Genomic DNA, 26,303 nt, shown 5'->3' with positions numbered 1-26,303 from the left:
ATGTTTACTCAAACGACAATTATTTCGATATTCGAAGTTATATTTAACAACACTGCTACATATCTACTGGCACAAATCCCAAACTATTCGACATTATTTATGGTGCATAGACAAAAAAAATCATACCAATACTTGCACATTACTCAACAATTCTTGCACATTAACTATAACATATTATATAGTAATGTAATTTTTTTTTTCAATATCTTTATTCATATTTATCTAATTTGTATTTTCAAGTATAGAGCTTCTTTTTCTACTTAAATTGGATTAATAATCAAATATTTATAATTTTTATTTTTAAATTGAAATATTTTAATAAATTAAAAATTGAACAAATTAAAATAATTAATTTTCAATAATAATAATATAATATTCGATTTTTTAAATTTTTATTTAAAATTATAAAATATTATGTTAAATAAAATATTATTTATATTATATTAAACATTTCATCTATTTACAGAAATCTACAATGGATTTTAAATTAATAATTCTTTCATGGAAAAAAAGTTGTAAACAAAATAATTGAAATTATTATTTCATTAGAAAGATGTCTTATTTCATCATATATTTACTTCACAATACCTAAGGTATTTATTAATTTAAAATGTTATGAAAATGATATAAAACTTATGCAAATAAAAAATCCAATATTTTTATAAGAAGAAAGTATTCATATATTATATAATTATATATAAGTATTATAAAAATAATTTTTATCAGGTTTATAAAGACGAAGTTTACAGTAACAATGAAAAGAAAGAAATTATTATTGTTACGACAAAATTACTTCCATTACGAATCTGACAAATATTGAATAAAGAATGACTGTTTCATATCAATATCAAGTCGCAAATTCTACCAGAGGTGGATTTACCAGACTCCTTTTTATGTGGAGAGGTTCACTCTACAAACTTATCTATAGAGAATTACTTTTATTTCTAATTTTATTTGCTGGACTTTCTGCTATTTACCGTCATATATTAAATTCTAAACAAAAAAGGTTCGCAATTCAATTTTTACTAAACAGTATTAGAATAATGAATTAAATTATAATTTATATAATCAATGTTTCTATAATTAAGCTTTTGTATTATATATTTATATTAATGCACAAAAATTGTAATAATAAAATAGAAATGATACTTATCTCATTATAAATTATTTATAAAATAAAAAAAAAAACATTTAAAAAATTAATTATTAATTAAGTTATTTTATATTTAGAGAATTCGAACAAATCGTTATTTACTGTGACAATTTTATTAATTTAATTCCATTAAGTTTTGTTCTTGGATTCTATGTATCTTATGTTGCTCAAAGATGGTGGCAACAATATCAAGCAATACCCTGGCCTGATAAGTAAGTTATAAAAATAAATATTTAATAAGATACAGAATTTAATATTAATGATTATTATTGATAGAGTTATGCATTTAATTGCGTTATACATTACTGGAAATGATGAATACGGTCGTACTCTTCGAAGAGCTCTGATGCGTTATTTGAATCTTTCCTTGATACTTGTGTTACGTTCGATCAGTTCAGCAGTAAAAAAACGATTTCCAACACTTGATCACGTTGTTGATTCTGGTAAAGTTTTCTTTTAGTTGAATATAATTTTAACTCATATATATTCTCAAAATATATATAAATTTATTTATTTTGAAGAAAGACTAACAAGTCAAAACCTATGATGTGAAAAATAATAAAAAATTTTTATAAGTAAAAATAAAAATAAATCTTTTTTAAATAAAATATATATAAATTTTTAAATTTATTTATAATATTATAATATATAATATAATATAATAAATTTATAAAATTATATATAATTTATAAAATTTATATAAAATTTATTTATTCATAAAAATTTTTAAATAAAATCAATTTTTGATATTGACACTTAATTATTAATATTACATTGATTGAGTAATATCACTTTGTAGGTTTTATGACATCACTTGAATTAGATTTGTTTTTGGCGGTTCCGAGTTTAGAATTCAACACTTATTGGATCCCTTGTACATGGTTTATTAATCTTCTGAAAGAGGCGCGCCAAAATCATAGAATTCCTGATCCTCAGGGATTGAAATTAATTATGGAGGTATTATATTTTATAACATAAAAAGAATGTGTAATTATAAAGCTTTACATATTAATTCATGATATATAATCTATGTTAATAAATTATATTAATAAATAATGATCATAATAGGAATTTAATGAATTTCGTACAAAATGTGGTCTCTTATGGAGTTTCGATTGGATATCAATTCCATTAGTTTACACACAAGTAGTAACATTAGCAACATATAGTTTCTTTGGAGTAGCTTTAATTGCTCGCCAATACATTGAAGGCAAAGAAAAACAATTCCAACTACAAATTGACATTTATATACCTATTTTTACGATTCTACAATTTTTCTTTTTTATGGGTTTATTAAAGGTATCTTTAATTTTTATTATCATAAAAATATAATAATAATTATCAAAATAATAATAAAATATAATATAATACTTTAATAGGTAGCAGAACAATTAATTAATCCCTTTGGTGATGATGATGAAGATTTTGAATTAAATTGGATAATTGATCGTCATACCAAAGTATAATTGAACTTCTTTACTTATATCTTTTCTAATATATTTAAATTATATAATTTTATTTTTTCATTTTTATACTTAATATTAATTAACGTATATTGTATTTTATCATCACAAGGTATCATATCTTGGAGTAGATACTCTTATGAATCGATGTCCACCATTAGTTAAAGATATTTATTTTGATGCTGAAAATCTAATCTTACCATATACTGAAGCAGCAGCAGCTTATAAAAAGAAAACTTATCGTGGTAGTGTAGCAAATATGACGTTAGTATATTAGTAAAATTGATGTTAGTAAATGAAAATTATAAATGAATTTAAAATATTAACAAGTAAGGAAATAATTTTAAAATTAATATTCATTAATATTTAGAGTTCCTGAGGAAAAACAAACCATGTTTCTACCAGATGTTATAGAAGAAGAAGAAGAAGATACAAAACCCTCACATCACACATCAACTATAAGTTTAGCTAATGATAGTCCATTATGTGAAAGACGGTAAAATTATGATGTCAATTTTTACATATTTTATTTTTTTTTTTACTTTATTTTTTTAAAGTATTATTTTAAAAAATAAAAATTATTTGTTTAGAATAACTATACAAAAAAATACAAAGAATAATAAAAGATTAAATAAAAAATTATATTAAATAATATATTAAAAATGTATTAAATTTAGAAAAGCAAGATAGAAAAAAAAATTTATAGAAAAAAGAATTGTTTATGAAATTAAATTTTCTTAAATTAGACTCGTTTGTTTCAGCCAGATTAGTCAGTACTCTGAAATACCTACGACAATTGATCAAACTTATTCTGAAACAATTTTACAATTTGATATTCAAGAACCGATTCAAGTTAATCAAACAGAACAACGGAAAAAAATTATAACAGAAACCATGAAGAAATTTTCATCTCTAGGAAAGCATTCAATATCACGAATCGATATAAATCGAAAACCACTTTTTATGTTAACAAAAAGTCCTAAAGTTGTTATACAACCTTGGTCAAGTACATCCAATTTATCAAAATCTACGAAACAAATTATAGATACACCTATTGTATACACTACCAATATAAATCCATGGAAAGATTATAAAACATCAAATATTATGCAATCGTTTTCATTTGAAGCTTCAGAATGTTCTCAAGAAGAGAAACGATCTAATTTCGAAAATGTATATTCATCTGATAACATTAATATAAATCCCAATGATAGTCCTCATTCAGATACATGTCAAATACAATGCCATCATACAATGTGTCATTTAACACTGCCAGAAACACCTTTATCAACTTCGATAACAGCAACAGTGCCAAAAAATAGGAGTTCTAAATTTCTTGTAAAAAGACATAGATCAATGAGATTAAGTAAGAAAAAAGGTATTCAATGGAAACAAATTGTGAAAACGAATAGAAAAAATACAACAGATAACATATCAATGATTGAAAAATCATTACCATGTTCAAGAAGCTCACCAAATTTGAAATTAGAAGAAATTCCACAAAATCTAAAAAATAATATATCTGATGATGATACAAGCTCTTCATGTAAAGAAGAATAAATTTTAAAATTGCAATTATACACATATGTGATATTTGTTAAAAAATGTATAATATTATGTAAAATTATTTATCATTATAAAATATTATAAACGTAATATTGTTTCATTTTTATATTTGATATATTTCAATATTATTATTGTCCTTGGAAAAAATTAGTTCTTTATAAAAATATAATTAAATCTTTTAATTACTATCGATAAAAATTAAATTTTATCTTATAATCATATATCAAGATTTTTTTACAAGATTATATCTTATAGATTATATCTATAAATTAAATATCAAAAATACAATTAAAAATTAATTAATTAATTATATTTGTAATTAAAAATAATATTTTTTTGAGATTCTTTTAAAAAAATTTTTACATGTACTTTTATCTTATCTTATATGTATTTACTCACCTATTCCAATACTTACCTTAAATATTTTATTATATTTTTGTATTTATATATATATTTGCTTTACAAGAAGGATATATAAGTCGCTTTAAAAAAGTATTCTTTAATCAATTATATCCCGCACAAGTTATTATTTTACATATTTGGATAAATTGTATAATAAGGATTTTTAAATTGCTTCGAATTAATTGCATAAACATTTGGATCATCCACTGAAAAAGATTGAATCATATTTGATGTTGTATTTTTCTGATTATGTACGTTTGCTATCATATATTGTGGTGTAGGTGTAACTTGTCCAACAGTTGCATCTTCTACTAATTTCCTGTGAGAATAAATCAAAACTTGAGGAACATCTAAATCTGGTTGTGATACAGAATTTTCTTCAGAAACTGCAAATTCCGGAGTAGATAATTGCTGTGCTTTGCATTTTTTTCTGTGTGCATAAAGTGATCCAGCATTATTATATCTTTTTGTACAAATTTTACATGCATATGGTCTCTGTCCAGTATGTGTATAAGTATGTTCATTTAATGAGGTTAATCTTCTAAATGACTTTGTACAAATTTGACAATGATATTTTGCTTCTCCTGTGTGCATTGTTATATGTCGTGCTAATGTATTAGCACGTGCAAAAGCCCGGCTACAATATTGACATATATAAGGTTTCTCTCCACTATGAGTACGCAAATGTAATTGTAAATAGGTGCTTTTTGTAAAAGCTCTATTGCATATGTTACAAACATATGGTTTAACTCCTGTATGAGTACGCATATGAGCTACCAAAGAACCACTTTGTGCAAAGCACTTGCTACAAACTTCACAAAGAAATCTTTTTTGCGTTTCTTTGACACGTTTATGACGTTCTATATGATTTGCTAATGATTGAGCCTGTGCAAAAGATTTAGGACAGATTGCACATTTGTGAGGCCTATTATGACGATCCTGAAATAACATTAAAATTTTTAAGAAATTATTTTAAAATGAAAAAATATTACTTTGAAATTTAAAATATAAAATATAAATATAAATTTGTAAATATATATTTATTATGTATATATATATATTATTTACATTAAATATATATTATATTGTAAATTTATATTTAATTTTATATTCTGAAAATGTTTACATTTACCTTTTTTCTTTCTTCTAAACAGTCTCCTTTATTTATATTGTGTATATCTTCTTTATCATCAAAATCAGAATTTTCAAATAATTCAGATTTATGTTTTGATTGCTCATGATCTTTTAATTTATCTACTCTTGAAAATCCTTTACCACATGTTTCACAAGTATATTTTAATCCACTATGTGTAGAAACATGCCTTTTAAGATTCCTTTTTGTTGCAAATAATTTTCCACATTGAGTGCATTGTAAACTTTCAACAGGAAGATTTTCATCTTCCTCATCTTCTTCATCTTCTTCTTCATTCTCTTCTTCTTCTTTAATAGTTTCTGTAGATCTTCCTTTGGATGAATATTGAGATGAATCATCTGATTCTTCTAATTTATATTCCGGATGACTTTTAGCATGTGTAATAAACGATTTTTGATAAGTAAATTGTTTTGAACAAACTTCACATGTGAATTTTAGGCTTTTTTTTTGTTCCTTAGAAAAATCATCATTTTTTTGCATTTTTATTTTTTTATCCTGAAATTTGATATAAGTTATATTATATATAATATAATTATATATAATAAATTATATATAATTATATTATATATATAATTATATATATAATTGCAATAAAGAATAATAAAATATATATTTTTTAATTAAAATTTATAATAATTAAAATTTACAAATAATTTTAATATTGTTATTGAAGATAAATTTGAAATCAAATTTATTTTTATATAATTAAATTAAAATATTTACTTGGACATTACTAATTCTCTTATCTTGTACACTTGTAATTGTTTTGCTTTGCTCATATTTAATTCTCTTATGTTGAATATTTTCTTTCCTATCATGAACTTCATGACAAATTGCAACATGATTTTTTACTTTTGCAAGAGTAGAATATTGTTTATCACAAACATAACAAACATAACGTAATTTAGTTTTATGTTTATGTACAATGGCATGTCTCTGTAAAGCCACTTTTGTATGAAATGACTTAATACATTGGGTACAACGTAATCTAGTTGTACGTGAAATTAATGGTTTTTCTTCATCATCTTGAATATTATCCATCCTCGATATTTCTTCTAACATTTGTTGGTTTTCTTCAATATTTACTTCTTCTTTTAAAACATCTTTATTTTGTATTACATGAGCATCTAATAGAGAAAATTCTTGTTTCATTGAATTGATTTGTCTTACAGAATTATCATTTAATAAATTTTTATAAACATTTACATTTTCTAAATTTTTTCGTTGCTCTATATCATTTTGAAAATTTTGTGATTGATTTTCTAATTCTTTATCATGACAAAATAAATTTTCCTGTGTATTAAGACAAAAGGAAGTTTCATCTTTTATAAAACAAAAATTTTCAGGACAGAAATTTGTAGAACAAACTTCTTGTTTTTCTATATTTTCTTTCTCAGACGATATTACACTAGATATTACATCAGCAATTATTGCTGTAACTATACTGGTGCTGGTAACAGAATCATTAGAAGAAGATTTTAGTTTTAAGATTTGACGAAGTTTTGTATCTGAATTTTGTATTTGACATTTAAAATTATAAGATGCATCCAAACGTTGATTACAAGACAAACAGATTATTGGTGGTAAACCATCTCCTTCTTTAACCTAGAACAAATACATATATCTTTTTCAAATATAATAATAAAATATATCAATATATGATACTATCATTTTCAAAGCTATCAATTGTTTATTATATAATTTATAAATGTAAATATATACATATAGTTTTTAAAGTAATTATATTATTTATATTTGAGTTTATAAAATAATAAATAAAACCAAACACTGTTGTAATTATAATAATAGATTTCTTTATTAGTATACAAATAATTGAATAATAACACAATTAAGGAAATACAAAATATTATAATGTATTGCTTTGTATTTTTCAAAATTTAAAATTCACTTGTAACTGTTGGTGCCTTCAATTATTTATTGTTAATATAAATCACATCGATCCTAAAAACTTCTTTAAAAACACAAAAGATAGACAATATTAATATTAAAAATACAAACAAAAAAAAGAAAAAAAATATTAAAAAATATTTTTTATTATGTTATTATCGCAAGAATTATAAACTAACCTGTACTGAGGCAACAGCCATAAGTTTACGAGGAATAGTGTCCCCATTTCTAAAAAGTTCACAAATTTCAACAGCTTTTTTCAAACAGATTCGACATTCATCTCCATAAATTTTCTCATATGTATCAACTATCTGCTCGTTTTTCGAAACTTCCATTCTAATGCATTTGGAAATCAAGTTATGACTCGAACTCCCCACCTAAGAAATCCAATATATTTTTAATACGTTATTATTTGAAATTAAAATCTATTTAAACATAATAATATGAATATTATATAAAATTGTTAATTAATAATAAAATTTTGAAAAAAAAACTACAAAATCAACAATATAATATAAAAAAAATGATATGATTCATATAAAAATATAATATAAAATAATAATATTATAAGTAATTCATAATAATTAATTATATTAAATTTTAAAATATTTTACAATATAAACAAACATTAATGAAAATAAAATTATAATATTAGATTTATAATGTAATATTAGATTTATAATGATTTTATGATATTATATTTTAAAAAAAAAAGGAAAATATACAAATCAAAAAATATATTATTAAAATGAATTTTTTTATTTATTCTTTTCTATTTTATCATTTTTATATTATCATTTTTATATAATGTTTTATTTTTTCTCTTTCTCTTAACCTCTATGTACATATTATTATATATAATAAACTTTTATTATATATAATTTTAATAACTCATTTTTTCCTCATTCAAAAAAGTAACATAACAAATATACTTTATTTTTGTTACTATACTTCATATTTATGAATATTATATAAATAGACATATATTTGATAATATATCTATTAATAAGAAAACGTTAAAAATACATATATAAATTGTATTTTAAATATAATTTATCACGTTATTTTATATCACGATATTATGCACATATATATGTTTTTTAAATACATGTACATAAAAATATATAAATCTGTCTTTATTAATTTATTTTTATTAAAATAAAATTTTCCGAAATAAAATAATAAAATACAGGAGAATATGCAAAGTAAGAATTTAAATCAAGGAAGGAAAGGTAAGAAAATATATTCTATTTTGATTTTATATGTTTTTCATTTTTTATTATTCGAATTTATTTTTCAAATCTAACAATGTTACAATAGAACAACATTTAAAGTATAGATTTGTTTCAACGAAACATATAAATGTACTGTCCATATATGTATCACAGAGTAAATATAATTATATATATTCATAGATTTTCTGGCAATAATTTTAACGCTTCTTTTAGAAATAAAAATTAAATTAGAAGTTTTGTCTTTCTTTCTCTATCTTTTTTGTCATATTTTCCAATATTATATTTCTTTATAATTTGAAAATAAAATTAACATGCATTTATATTAAAAATTATATGAACAAAATTATTATTATAAAATTTTAAAACACATTTTATAATGTATAACGTAATATGTAAAAAACAAAAATTATATTTGAGAAAAATAAGTATATTTGAATTTAATATTAATTATATAATTTTGTGAATATACTTTGTTTAAATTCAATTTATATACATAATAATAATCNAATTATTATATATATATATATATATATATATATATATAATAAAAAAATTATTTTATATGTATATATATATATACATACACATATATACACTATATTAATTAAAGACGCAAATTAAAAAATATGATTTTTAAAATATAATATTTTTAATAAAACTTAATTACTGAAATTCATTCAATATGTTTTTTTTATCATTTTTTTAAACAAATTTTGAAAAAAATTAAATTAATTTTATAATAAAAAATAAAATTAAATTTTTATATTTTTAAATCATATAGCTATAATTAAATGATTATAATAGTACAAAAATGAAGCAGATAACATTTGTAAATTTTATTACAATTGTTTATTTAATTTTTTAATATCATGTCGGTTACTAATTACTTGTTTTAGTTTTAACAGAAATTTCCATTTGCTCAATGATAAACAATTTGCAGTGAATAATAGAACAATCTTAATTATATTAATAATATTAATGTTATATTAATAATGTTATTCATAAATTATATAATATATCTATATATATACGTATATAAATTTTAATCATGTAAATAATAATAAATTTCTATTTTTTTTAAATAAAGCACTTATTTTTTTAAAGTTTCGTCACAATTTCTAAAGAAAAATATACAAAAAATATTTTACATTTAACGGATTAAATTATTGCACTCTATCCTTATATCAGAAAAAAATCAATATATATACAACTTATTCGAAAGTGAAAGTTTGTGCATTCTTCATATTATTAAAAAATATTTAAATCTTAGAAAAAAATTTTTTAGAGGAATAAACGAATTTCTTTTTTTTAATTTTAGTTTTATAAAAAAAATATATATATAACTTTTAAATTATAATACATAATTGATTATAATACTTAAAAAAATGGATTAAAATTTTTTTAATAGACAAAATTTTTAACTTTTGATTGTTATATATAATTTGATTTATTTCTATAATTATTTATAGTATATTATTATTTATAGTTATTTCTATAACTATTTATAGAAAACTATAAATAGTTATAGAAATAAATCAAATTATTAAAGCAAAAAATATATGCAAAAATTTATTTTTTATTATGCAAATCATACAAATAAAGTATATCATACAAATCATAAAAAAATATCATATAATATTATAATGATTACAATCAAAAGATAATTATAATTATTAAGAGAATTAGGAACTTGTATTATTTTTTTCAAAAATATTAATTTTTTATATATTTTTTTCACATTTTCAACAGAATTTATTTGGTAAATTCAAATTATTATTTTTTGCTTTGCATTTTATAGTTGGTCTGTAATGCGATTGTCAATAATGACTGGTTTCTCTTTTTTTGATATTATTGTTTCATATGTTCTATATACTATTATTCAATTTTTATATATTCAATTCTTATAATTTTTTGATTACATAAAAAAATACCGAGTATCCGTAGAATATATATCAGTTTCTTATGCATTATAGTATTATATATAGATTTTTTTTTTGTTAATAAATTGATACTATCTATACAAAAATAATAGATATTATATTTTTAATATCTACTATTACATTTATATGTCTATTATTATATTATTATATTTAATATTTGCACTTTTTTAGAATATTTCTTTATCAAGATAATTTTACTAGTTTTTTAGAAAATTTAAAAAATTATATAAATTTGAAAGAATTAATTTTAACAAAAAATGTAAAGTAATAAAAAAAAGAAAAAAATAATATAATATGTATAAAAAATACATAGAAAATAAAGTTATAAATTTTTTTATGAAATTTACTTCTTAAAATTATTAGATTTTTCTAAAAACTATTTTCTAAAAACGAGAATTTTATAGCAAATATATAACAAAAATTTTTGCAAATATTATTTATTAAAAGATTTTCCAAAAATTTTGTAAGTTTAAAGAATTTTTAAATATTATATAAATACTTCAATATGTGTGTATTTATATACTTTCTTATATTCTTGATTTTCTAAAATTTTTATATATTTTCACAAGTATATATATATAAATATATGTTGTTATGAATTATTAATAAAAATTGAACTTTATTTTAAACACAATCTATTTATTAATGAATAATATTAATAAATAAATAAATAATTTGTAAAATTATAATCATCTTTAATTATTTAATTAGCTCGTTTTCAAAACTTAGTCTGATATATTAATATAAACGAAAACATTATATTTTTTTAAGAATTTATTACTAAAGAAGATAAACAAGTCAGATTGATTTATCTTTTTAACATATTGTTAAAAGAAAAATATTTTATTTTTTATAAAAAATATATGAAAAATAACGATTATAATATTACTAATAAAATAACGAATAATATAATATTATTTAGGAAACTGAATATATAATATTCTCTAGGAAACTGTAATGTTAATTTTAAAAGACAATAATTTCATTTATATTATAATATTTTCTTTTATATATATATCTATATATAAATGTTATATATATTATATATATGTGATATATATATTATACATGTAATATATATATAGATAGACATAAAGATAAATACACATAGATATACATAGATAAATGTTATATACAAATTTATGGATACTCGGTATATTTTACATGAATTTTTATATCATAAAAATTTCAACTGGAGCATAATTTAAATAATTTATTTCCTTATTTGTTTTCATATTAAATACTTTCGTTATTATGGTCTGTGATTGTTATATATTCTTCTCTACAAATTAATTTTCATTTATAGATATTAATCAATACTTATTAGGCCCTAACATGTTGCATTTCTTAGGATTTAATGCAATTGAAAAATTAAATATTTTTATATCTAAAATAAAATAACTGTTTATAAATTTTATTAAACAAATTAACATATTTTTAAATATTATAATATTTTATAATATTTATTTTATAGCAATTAGAAAAGCATTTTATATAAAAATAGGAATTTTTTAACTAAAATATCGTAATATTATATTTTATTTTAGATTTTTAAATAATTTTTTTTTAATTGCACTAATCCTATGAAATATTTTATATATATTTATTCGATTACATTTAAATTTTTTTCAGAAATCAAATAATAGTTCATATTAAAAGAAGATTTCTAACATATTTAAATTTTTAAATATACTTTAAATGCATGTTAATGCAAATAAATTGTAAATAAATGAACAAAATAAAAAAAAATACTTAATTTAATCGAAAAATTTGCAATAAATTATATCAATAAATAATGATAATTATTTAGAAAAATATATTTTTGATATATAATTTTTTTTATAATTTTTTATATAATTTTTAAATATGTTGTAGAAATCAACATTTAAAAGAACTTTTTTTTATTTATTTAATTGCCAAATTTTACAAATGTTTCAAATACTAAGGAACTTTGACTATTATATAATATATATAGAATATATATATTATATTATATATATAATTATATATATATAAAATATATAATAATATATATATAATATATATATATATATATATAATATATATAATATATATATATTATTATATATATATATATAATAATAAAATATATTATATATAATATATTATAGAAAAAAGTTGTTTAAAATATTGATTATAACATATTTAAGAATCATTGAAATTGAAGATCCATTCTAAATAATTATCAAAATAATTTCAGTAATGTTGAATAAAAAGCTTTTATCATATTGTTATTATTAATTTTTTCTTCTTTATACAAAATCTTGGTATGCTATTTTTCATTTAATAATATACCTTTATCGTAAAGATTCGAAAAATAGTGTCATAACAGCTTAATATTATTTAATTGTAATGAGTATTATTTTTATCGAAAATCAATATATTATCTAATTGCATCAAGTTGCATTCAATAGAAAGTTCATTCAAGAGAAATAATATTCTTGATATTTTCGGTTAATTTCATTATTTATTCATATATATCAATTCAAAAATATCATTAAAAAGGAAGAATGAAATTCTTATTTACTATTCATTTATTATTTAAATATTATACTTTTCTTATATCCTTTTCATCTTATTTTTCTATCTTTTTCCTTAAAATTCTTTAATTTTTTTATTTCATCAAAAAAAAAATAATTTTATTAATATCTCTCACTATAAAGAAATTAATTAATCAAAAGTAGTTTTGTGACTTTATGAATAATAATTTATTGGCAGCTATATTTAATAAATACTATATGTTTTTGTAAATTTAAGTAGAAAATCTATTGTGTTAGAATACTTTACATTGCCATCACTAAATAACATGTTACATTGCAAATAATAAAATGTAGCATTGCAATTAATTTACGAATTACAATAATTTACGAACAATTAATTATCTTCCTTGTTTCTTGTTATCTTGATTATTTGAATTAAATAATTTATTAATTTTAAATAACTTATTAAACTTATTCAATTCCTGATTGTAATAAAATTTCATACCGCCATTTATTAATTATTATTCATCGGAATAATTTTACGTATTTTATATAAATTTTTCATCCAGGTACATAAAAAAAAATTCTAATAAAATTATTATATATATTTATATATTTAATTTCTAATAAAATTATTATATAATATTATAATTTAAATAATTCTTCAAATATTTTATAAATAAAGTATTTAACAATTAAAAATAAAACAATGAATTGTAAATATTTTTATTCTATATTCTCCATTTTTATCACTAAATTGAGAAACTATTTTGATTTAAAAATCATATATATGTTTAATAAATATAAAGAAAAACTTTAAAAAAATTATAAGATATATAATTTCTTAATACAACTGAAAAATTTATATTATACATATATATTACATAAGTTATTTTGATTTTAATAGTAAAATTAATTGAAAAAAGCTAATGATTTTTTAGAAGCGTATATATAACACTGAAAAAAATTATACAATGTTCAAAATTCATAAGTATATTACAATATTGTCTTTAGTCTTTGATTTTAAAAATATTTAAATTCACGCATTCAACAAGATAACGCTAAAAAATTTAACAAATAGTTGTTTTTTTTGATTTCCAAGATATATATATCATGCATTATAAACTTTCATTCACAACATGTTCGCGCTTATTCAATTCTCGCTTATAATTTATTCTTCCCTAATTTCTTCTCCATATTTTCATTATTATAATATACACATATAAATATTAAAACCAAAAGAAAAGACTTTTGATTTCTCGATTATTAATATAATCAAACAAATGAACATAAATATTTATAATCTTATTATCATTTTTCTCAATTTCATCATTTTTTTTGAGAATAAGTTTTTTTGGTTTAGCTTCTTATAAAAAATATAAAAAACGAAAATCAAACAGAGAAAGATGAGATAAAAATCTCTATTATATTTTTATAAATATAATTTTCTTTCATGAAATATATAAATCTCATTTTTCAAGTTGGTAGAAGGAATATAGCGAAATAAAAAAATATTTTGAATTTTAAACTACAATGTCGGTATCTTTGAATTTATATTTAATTTCTTCTTGTAAAATGAGTGAATATTGTATGAAAAACAAAATTAACATATAATATATAAAAAACTAATGTAAAAAATTGTTAATATTGAAGATAATAATTCTTATTTTATTTAAATTCATTATTTTCATTATTTTTTGACATCTTGAAAGAAGATAAGAAAAAGAATAAGAAAAATATATATGTATAACTCTTTAAATATATAGAATAAAGAAAAATATTTCTAATAAAAATATACAAGTTCTTTATTTAAAAAACAAAAAATTAATATATCATTTATTTAAAAAAAAATGTTTTTTTTTCTCTTATGATACCGAATATATAGTTTTTTATATATATTTGATAATACAAAAATATTATCTGTAAATATTATCTACTTTTAAAATTTACTTTCCAAATTATATATATGTATATTATATAATATTTATAAATCTATTAAGCAAGAAAAAAAATAATTTTAATATACAATCTTCAAATCAGAAATCTTTATTTTCTATTATAATTTAAAACTGTTTTTCAATAATCAATAATCAAAACAAATAATCTTTTATATTCGACAATGTTTTATAAACAATATATGAACAATATATGAACAATATATATTATTATATACATGTATAATGCTATTACTTCTACCAACTCTAAACTCATTTCGAAAATATCTCTATCAATTCAAAAATCTTCGAATTATATCGGATTGATGATATCCTTAATAGTCGAATTAAAACTTGTGTTATTCGAAATCTCGATACAATACGGCATTACCTTTCCGTGTACACAGGAACCAGAAGTATCTTTATTCAGGATCAACAATAATAAACCGGAGGTTGCAGCGAACATACCAGCGGTCATCAATCCCAAAGCTGGAAGTTTCTTTGATGAGAACACTGATCCTTCTTCGAGTTTGAGGTAGCAAAGACCAGGAAGAACATAGGCTAATGGTACAGCAGCAAGAATGCCATTCAATTCGAGAACCACTCCAAGACAGTCAGTGGACATAGAGATTAAATAAGCGACTACTACTATTGTCAAAGTGATTATCAGATATTTTCGATCAGAATTAGGTACATAAGCTGTATGATTTTCAAGTTCATTGGTTCCTTTAATAGCTGTCAATATTACCTGAAATTAATTTAATCAATTTTGTATAAATTTAATTGATTTTTTTTACATATTAATTTTTATTATTTATTATTTTTAATTTTAAAGTTTTTATTATTTATTATTTAAAATTAATTAAAAGTGCTAAGAAGCCTTGAAACTCACTTTTCTTTAATATTTTAATTTAAAAAAAAAAAATTTATACAATTTTTTATATTTAAAATTATAATTAAAACAATATTATTTAAGAAAATAATTTCCATATATCGCGTAGTAATAAATTATGTTATGAATGTTTTATCACTTTTACTGAATACTTTTAATTATTTAAATATTAGAAAGAAAATTAGTTTATTATCCTAGTAATTCCTAAATAATTTTTATTATAAAGTTATTATTATAAAGTTGTGAATTTTGTATTCTTTAAGAAAAAACTTGTTTTAAAATTTTGTTTTAATATTAAACTCAATTAAGTAAGTTCTATACTTATAAAAAAAGATTTCCAAAAATTAAGAAATTAAAAAATTTTGAAAATATATATATATATAATGTAATTTTTTTTTTCTTTTGCTATCTATATTCACTGTAAGAGGATAAAATTGAAAATTTTTCAATTTTACATTATAATTTGCGAACTGTATAAGATAGAAAAAAAATTGTTTCTTTTAATAAAGATTAAAGATTTATCAATTATTTATTATATAATTAGAAATTAGAAAAAATTATAAACAAAAAATTAAACATTTTTTTCTTTATTTATTTTTTACCTGTAATTTTAAAAATTTCAATAATTATGAAATAACAAAAAAAAATAAATATTTTTTTTATTTTATAAATACAATCAACATTCTATTAACATTTATTGATAAAATAATTTATATTATATATTGAAATAGATGAAAATGAAAAAAATAAAAAAACTGTCTATCTTATTAAAAGATTATCTTTATTAAAACTTTTTATTTTTAATATAATTATTAAATTTTTATTTTCTCATGAAATAAATGAGATCATGTAGGGATCATGTAAAGCAATCGATTATAATTAGATAATTTGAAAAATATACGATATATAGATTATTCTTCATAATAAAAAATATTTAAATAGAAATATTTACATAGAAATTTGTTACATCATATACCTTCAATATTTAAAATATAGAAATGTGTTATATACGTGTTATATACGTGCTATATACGTATAATAATATCATCGTATATAACAAGATAGTTATACGAAATTTTATTATAAAAAAAACAAAATTTCAAAATTATTTGATTTTTCATTAATATATTCATTTTTATATTATGCGTACGCAAATATATAATATTTTGATGAAAATCGATTACAATAAAACATTATAATTTAATTTCATATATATAAATCTACATTATAAAATACTATAAGATTAGAAAATTTTCATACAAAATTTTTTCATATACGTTATTCGAGATTGTGAATATTTGAAATATTATGAGATATATAATTCTTTGTAATGTTGCTGAATAATAATGAATTCAATAATAAAAACACTTCGAGATTCTGCATTTAATAAACATATATTTCTATTCATTAAATAGTTTTATTAATTTTCTCAAAAAAAATTATAAATTTTTTGTTTATAACTTTTTTGAATTATATAAATAATTGAATTAAATTTTTTAATTTAATTTTTTTTTATTAAATATAAAAAGTTTTCATTAAAAGAAATCATTTTTATATGAAAAATCTTTTTCTATCTCTTACAGTTTGCGAATTCCAACACAAATATCGAAAAATAGCCAAATTTTCATGGATCAATTTTACTGTCTTAAAATAAATTTAAATAGGAAAAAAAATTATGTATATATATTGTGTGTATATATAAATATATACACTATATATTCCCAAAGTTTTAAATTTATATATTGGAGATCTTCTCTTATCAGAACGAATATTCTAAAGGAAAGTTTATTATCGATTTTTTTCTCTAAAAATGATATAAAAAAAGTAAAATAACTTACTTCTCTTGTGACGAAACATTCAATAGGAAACGTTAAAAGAATAGTACCGCTAAACATAAGTCTAGCGAAGTTCATCAGATCATCATCCCAACAATAATTTTCCATAAGATCACCTTGAACATATGAGGTAAATGTGGCATATCCAATGATTCCAAAAGCTGCAGCGATCAAAAAGGATGTAAATAATGACCAATGAGTGACAATATCCCATTTTTGTTGAGTAGCCCTTTCTATAGACTCATAGATAAGGAAAGTATTATGATGGCACATAAAGGCAAATGCCATAATTCCAACGGATGGAACTATGCCACGAAAATTTGCGATTCGCCAACTATCTTCTTGATTTGGCCTGAAAATTAAATTACCTTTAATTATTTCATTTTTATTATAAACAAAAAAAACAAAAAAAAGAAAAATAATATATAATATTATATTATATTATATATGTATATAATAATTTTATGTAAAATACATTACATATATCTATGATCGATAACTCTTATATAATATATATATAAGAGTAATATTATATATATTATATATAAGAGTATCCATTTAATTATATTTTACATGAAATACATTAAAAAGAGTTTAAGTTTCATTTTATTGTTTTCATATTTATTTAAAATTATAAACATATGAATTTTGTGATTTTCGTGAAAAATAGTCTCATTTAAATTTTTATTTAATTTTAACAATGAATTAAGTTTCATTTTTTTTTTCATTTTAAAAATAAAAAAATAATCTTTTTATATTTTTTCGAATTAAAAAATTATTTTTTTAATATTTGAAAATTATAAACAAAATTTTATAAAATTAATATTTAATTTTCGGTTTGACGTCACAGAAAAAATTTTATCATAATGCTCGAAAATTTTTGAAATAATTAATCTTATTTTGGTATTATTTCAATTAACGAATAGTAAGTTGAAAAACATAGTGATGCGACGAGAAATGAAAAATTAATAGGAAGAGATGATAATATTATATATGATATAAGGCTAATAAAGGGATATAATGCATTTTTATGATCAAGCAAAAATCTTTATCTTTAATTTCTGTATTGTAGCTTTCAACGCATAGCTTTCAAGCTCACAGATCAATTTATGACTTATTCTCAATTGTGTTTGTTATCGCTAGTAAAAAACAAAGATTTTTATTTCCAGTTGCTATATATTACTATGCAATATCTCTTTATTTTTATCATGAATAAATAGTTACATGAATCATTGATTGTTAATAATATTGTTGATAGTTATATGAATTATTGATTTGATTTTGTCATAATATGACGCTTCTAGCATTTCCATTGTTTCTAACTTTTTTGCAATTCTTGTCGTCATTATATTTGTACGCATTGCAATTTTTTTTATGCAATAAATAATAATTTATTAAATAATGTAATTTTTAATGTAATTTTTTATTGTGCCATTGCAAAAAATGTCAATCACCAGTATTATGATACAATAATTTATGAATTTTTTTCTATTTTTATATCGTGTAATAGCTTTATTAAAAGTATATAATTTTTTTAAAAAATATTTTCTAAAAATATGAAGATGATAGTTATTTATTTGTTATAAATATAATAATTTAAATGTGATTTTAACAATATAATTATCTATAAAATGATATTTCTTTTTTTCAATTATTGTAATTTAGAAAAATTAGAAAAAATGTAATCGCAATTAATGAAAATCTAATTGAATCTAATGGATTTGATTTTTTTTATTTGTTATACTATAACTATTATTATTATTATATTATTATACTAACTATTATCAAAAAAGTTTTTAAATTGAACAAATATTGCTAAATTCGGAACAATGACAAATGACACTTTCCAAAATGACAAGAAGGAATGGCTAATTCATATATCATTAATTTTAAAATATTTTTATAATTTATAATAACATTATTTGAAATATTCGCACGATGTAATGATATCTTAAATATTATGTAAACTTGAACCTGTTGTCAAAACAACTTAAAATATTTATAATATTTAAGAAGAAAAAATTTTACATAATTTTTTTTTAAATTTCTATAAAACAAGTTAAGATTAACGTTAACACAGATATGTATATATTGAGATATATAATACTGAGATATTAATAAAACCACTCGATTTTATAAACTTTAATAAAATAATAGAATAGGAAACATATAATTCGATTCTATCATCAGAATATTGCGCAATTTATTTTACGTGTGATAAAACGCATCCTCTTAGTTCCTCATAGTTCATTACTCTACATAATTTAAATAATATTAAAAAGAGATTTTACTTTTCATTCAAAAAAACTTCAAGAAATTTGATAATATTTTTTTAGATTTTTTTTTTAAATGTAATCTCAAGCTTAAAATAAAAATTAAAAAATAAAATGTTTATGATTTTCAACATTAAAAAAATAATTTAATCAAAACGTATTTATAATTTTTCCATTAACATTTTAAATGAATAAATCCAATGAATAATTTCTCATAGACAAAAATTTAAATATATTTTCACGAAAATTCTATAATTTCCAAATAAATACGAAAATAGCAAAATGATGATTTTTTAATTTCAATTTGAACTATATTATATTTCAATTTAAGCAAAAATTCAAAACATCAAGTTAAAAAATTTTGATTTGATTAAAATAATTTATAAAAAAATAATATTGAAGAAAAAATAATATCACTTACACAATTGTTGACATTGTATCCATCCGAATTAAAATCGCCAAAAGAATAAAACCAACGCAGACTAATGAAAGAAAAGAAATCTTGGCCAAACGAGCTACATTTCTATAAAGACACAATGGTATAGTGATACAAGCAGTAGCAAAGAAAACAACCACTTGACGATGAGCGAAAATGCTCGTTTCACTTATACCTGTTATTCTTATTAACACTTTCGTTACTGTATCACCAACAACAACATTATAAGAGACCATTGCTGAAAAGGAAAAGACAAATAAATTACTGATAATGATCTTATACGCAAGAACTTCATTCATTACATTTGAAATTCTTCAAAGAGTTTCAATATGAAAATAAATAACATAAAATATATACAAATTAAAATAAATACTTTCTGATATATTTTGTTTTATTAATTTTATTATATTAAATCAATTTTAAATATTTGAATATTTTTTTATTTAAATGATTTTTCTTTTTTTAAATTTTAATATTTATAATAATTTCAATTTTTATAATAAATTTAATTTTTTGATTAAATAATATTCTATAAAATACATTTAATGTTAAAGATTTCTAATTAAAAAAAAAAGATTTGATATATCTATGCAAAAAAGTTATAAAAGCTGATATACCTATAAAAGGATAAATAAATTGCAAGCTTGTAAGAATATAAAACCCCGTACGACCGAAACTGGCTCTCATTAAACCCTGATAACTCATTTCACCACATATATTGCCACTTCTAACCATTAAAATTAAAGAATAGTCAGTTAGACCTGCTATCAGTATTAATAATATTATTCCAAATCCGAATCCAGCTTGATGAAGAGCATAAGGTATACCTGAAAAATATTAATTAATATTTTGTTATCTTTTTGAAAAATTAAAAATATTTGTTCCTCAAATACCGAAATAATTTTTATCTTATTTTTAAAAGTAAATCCAATTTTTCATAGTATATATTCTATTATTGTCATAATTCTACAATATAAATAATATCAAAATATAATATAATAATATCAAAAAAATCTTGAAATAATTTATATATGAATATGAATATTATTTGCAAATGAGAATATTATTTGCAAATATATTTTTAACGAAATAATTTTGTTATCGTTTAGATTTTCATTAAAAGTTTTTTCACAAAAAAAAAAAATCATTTTTGATCTTATATTTTAACTGAATGAATATGATTGTTACGTAAATAAATAATTCTTGATGAATTCTGTTATATGAAATGATCGAAAGTATTGAACCAATAGCTTCTTTTTGAAAAAATAAAACTAATATAATCTCTAAATTTAAAGAAAGTTAAGATTCTTAATAATAGCTGAAAAGTTTCATAATTTTCTTTGTAAATATATTTCTTTGTAAATATATTTATATTTTTTCTTTTTATATGAAATATATTTAATTTTTAATCTACGCATGAAAATATCTCGAATAAATATAATATATTAAATAATATATAATATAATATATAATATATAATATATTAAATAAATATAATATATTAAAGAAACTGAAAATTCAAGATTAGATAAAAATGAGAAAGTGATGAAAATTTCACATAAAGTTCATAATTAAAAGTAAATCCAAGTAGACTATAAGTTTGATACATAATCTAAAGAATTATAATGCTTATACAAATTATATAAATAAAAATAAATTAAATGTATAATTAATATTACATTATATGTATAATATTAATATAAATTATATATATAATATATTAAATTATATGTATAATTATATTATATTCAATTACAATTATCATGATAAATTTATTATATGAATATATTTATATATAAAAACAAATTATATTTTATTTATATTTTACTATTCAATAATTCGGTGTTTAAGGAATTTTCTTATTTATTAAGGTTTTGTGTATGTATGTGTAAAATATGTATATTATATATATCACATATACGAATTACCAATAACACCACTGCCAATAATGGAATTGATGAAATTAAAACTGGCCAAAGGTAGACTAGTAAATTTTCCGGATTCTTCCTTCTTTTCCTATAAAATTATATTACATTTATATTCACAAAAAAGAGAAAACGAATCAAAAGAAGAACAAAATAATAAAAAGAGAATAAAAAAATAATTTGATAGATTAACTATATTAGAGATATTAGAGATCTTTTGATAAGGGAAAATTTAATGAAAGAAACGATTTATAAATTCTCATTCAATATAATAAAATTTTTATAATTTAAAATAATAAAAATAGTTTATAAAAAATTTCTCAAATATTAAAACTTGTTAGTTTTTTCTATAAAATATTAATAATATATTTACAATAATTTATTATTCATATATTCATAATAAACTATTATAGCTTATTTACTTATTATTTAATGAAAATATTTAATTTTATATTTCCATTATATTATATTATATTATTTATATCATATAATATGTAAAAAAAATCTACATAAAATATTTTTGATTTATAAAAACATTATATATTACTGCATGAATAAATATTTTAATAAAAAAATATTTTGCTGTCACAATGTTCGACTAATAAAATATTTGCATAATAGAAATTCAAATTATGGAAATATTACTCTTAAATTCAACATTAAAATCTATTAATTAGTTTTTCACATTTCAATTTTAATTAATAATTATTATATCTAACGAAATTAATTATTTTTTTTTCTTTATATTATTTATAGTCATTAATTATATATCGCATTGATTTTTATAATATTAGACTACATATAAATAAACGACATAATAAATTAGTTTAATATAAAATTTTGACATATATTTAAACTTAATTAAACATAAATTTCAATTAATCATTTGTATGTTTCTTACCCCAACAAGTTGTCTCATATCATCATAAGATTCCTCTGAACCAAGACTGCCTCCCTGTTTATAATCGATATTAAAAATTAACTTTTAAATAACAAATTAATCACAATAGAATTTGAAAATGTGTAACATTTTTCTGTGATTATATTAAATAATATTCTTATTTAAAAAAATATTTTACAGTATCTTAAAGATATAACTTTTTTCTTATTCGTTATATTTATTTTTAAGTTTTTAAATAAATATTATTAATATTGTAACAAAACTACAAATAGTTTAATTAGTAAAAAAAAAATATATAATTACTTAATACATATATATATATATATATATATAATATTATATAGAATAAATAATTCGAATAAATTTTCAAAATATAATATAAACATGTCCTTATTTTTGTTAATAAAATAAATTTACGATAAACATTCAATAATTCTATAGATTGAATTAGTGTATTATATATTAATTCAAAAACTTATCGTTTTACAATTACAGAATTATAAAGTTGTTAAACAAATAAATTAATATTAAATATATTTATTAAATTATATTATAATTAATTAGAAAGTTAGGGAACTACACAAATACACTAATTTTAATTTTTAATATATTTTAAAAAAAAACAGTTTTTTGAAATATTTCAATTTAAATATAAATAATGAAACAAATCTTTTCTTATGTCTTTATTTAATTTGATTTTAATTTTATATCTGTTTCACATTTTCTATATCACATTTTCTATATAATTCTCTATTATCCTTATATTTTCCATTATGTGATTTAAATAAAATCATAATTTGAAACATTGATTTAAATAAATAATTTTTTTTTACTTTTTAAAAAAAATTTTATTCGAATTATTAATTATTATTTATTGTATATTTCATATTTGTGAAACTTTTATTTAAAAAAATCTTTATTATTAAGAACTTCTTTTAAAAAAATGTTCTTATGAAACAAATATTTTAGAATCTATATAATAAAAGTTTAATAAAAATATATTTTATTAAACAAAATATTTCAGTATGTTTATTAGAAAAATTCTCATAAATAAAGAAATCAAATTAATAAGGACCAATTTTATTTAATAATATATTATCATATTATTAATATATTTATTTAGAATAAAAGATATGATATACTTAATATTGTAGTATTATTCATACACAATATATATTTAATATTTATTACAATGAAAATGAAAACTCTTTTAATATTAATATAAACATATATGTTTTTGTAATAGAAAAATATTTATTTTTATATTTTAGTTTTGTTTAAAATACGACTTTTATTTTTGATTTTTTTTATTTGTTTTCACAAAATATGTGAAATACTTATAATGTGAAAATTTTTATTAAAATAGTTGCATGATCCATGTTATAAATAAAAATGTTCTTTATGAAATGTTCTTAATTTTTTCGAATGAGTAATATTTGAAAAATATTATCAGAATAATTAAAAAATAAGAAATAATAATTCATATATTGACGAAAATAATTTGAACATAGCACAAACAAACAATGGAAAAAATACATCGAAATAAAATGCATATATGTATACATATTGATGAATTATAGATTTTTTTCCTTTACGATAATATATGAATATTTTCGAATTAAAAAATACATCTATTTTTTATTTTTTTATATAATTATAATATAAAAAATTTATTTATTAAAAACAAATTCATAAAATTCTTATTTTTTCTTTCATTTTTATTTTTATAAAATTAATAGTTCACTTATATTTAGCTTAATTTTACCAATGTTTAAAAAACAAATATTACAAAATGTTATTGAAATTTAACTTAACGTTATTGTAATTAAAAATTTAAATTAATACAAGTTTAAATACAATGCTTGAAAATTAAATATATTTTACAAATTTTACGATTAATAAGACAAATCAGACATCAATTTCAAACTTTCTTTACTCTTTTTAAAATCATTGTCATACACACATGATAATTCTTTGATAACAATGATGATTCTATGATAATTATTATAATAATTTTTTCAATTAATTTTCTAATAATCTAATTTTTTCTAAAATGATGAAAATAACTTAGATTACTCTTGTACAAATTCACTAAGCAACAATTACAAACCAAAAATTCGCGCGAACTATTTCAAATAAACCGAATTAATGCGAAATCTAATGTTTTTTATAATCTTTATATCTATTTTCTTCTTCTTCTTCGTTCATAATTATTTTATATATATACTGTTATATTACGACAGAAATAATGTACGTCACAGAATTTATTACGTATACCACCATATTCTTCAAAAGGATCAAAAAGCACAATAGTAATCCACCAATAGTAATAGAATAAGAATTATGATTTTACTTACATCTTCGTAATTATTCCTCGCATCCAAGATATAACTCTTTTCGTTCGCGTTTAAAGCCATCATAAAAGATCGTTGAAAGAGGAAAAATTGAAAATAGAAACCAGAATAAACGGAAAGCTTAAAGGGAAGATTCGACGCGAGAGAATAGGATCGAGCAGACATCTATAACGACTGCACCCTTCCTATCTAACTGAGCTTCCGCTTTTACTTCCTTTTACAACCCCTTCAATACATGCATGTATTTACAATGGTCACGATGGATGCGTGCGCATTGCACGCGTTCTGTTTTTCTGCGTTATTGAAATTCCTTCTTGTCTTTGTTATGATCCATCTATTTTTCCTTCACTTTTCTTTTCGATCTCTGTAATTTTCTGTCTTCAATCTTTAAGATTATAAATTTTATCACAATAAAATATAAAGATAAAATAA

General features: G+C 18.9%; 2 protein-coding genes across 2 annotated transcripts; one reads left to right on the top strand and one right to left on the bottom strand.

The window, feature by feature from the left end:
- The first annotated feature begins 531 nt into the window (after positions 1–531).
- LOC122720184 (bestrophin-4-like) lies at positions 532–4,272 on the top strand. The gene is made up of 10 exons (XM_043946709.1): positions 532–593; positions 727–1,006; positions 1,231–1,365; positions 1,430–1,596; positions 1,953–2,110; positions 2,222–2,452; positions 2,533–2,613; positions 2,729–2,880; positions 2,987–3,112; positions 3,378–4,272. Exons 2-10 carry the CDS (start codon positions 828–830, stop codon positions 4,174–4,176), a joined length of 2,028 nt encoding a protein of 675 aa, XP_043802644.1. The 5' UTR covers positions 532–593; positions 727–827; the 3' UTR covers positions 4,177–4,272.
- A 342-nt stretch (positions 4,273–4,614) lies between these two features.
- On the bottom strand, positions 4,615–26,284 carry LOC122720293. Its single transcript, XM_043946902.1, has 11 exons — positions 25,875–26,284; positions 23,518–23,571; positions 22,620–22,707; positions 21,309–21,518; positions 20,677–20,929; positions 17,986–18,334; positions 15,647–16,003; positions 7,825–8,022; positions 6,461–7,342; positions 5,717–6,232; positions 4,615–5,523 (listed from the first exon to the last, which is right to left on the bottom strand). The coding sequence occupies exons 1-11, from the start codon at positions 26,034–26,036 to the stop codon at positions 4,714–4,716; spliced, it is 3,879 nt and encodes a 1,292-aa protein (XP_043802837.1). The 5' UTR covers positions 26,037–26,284; the 3' UTR covers positions 4,615–4,713.
- Between the last annotated feature and the right edge of the window lie 19 nt (positions 26,285–26,303).

This window comes from Apis laboriosa, unplaced genomic scaffold (assembly GCF_014066325.1).
Source record: "Apis laboriosa isolate Shangri-la unplaced genomic scaffold, ASM1406632v1 scaffold122_cov146, whole genome shotgun sequence".
Classification (NCBI taxonomy): Eukaryota; Metazoa; Arthropoda; class Insecta; order Hymenoptera; family Apidae; genus Apis; species Apis laboriosa.
This window is presented reverse-complemented; position numbering and strand designations above follow the sequence as displayed.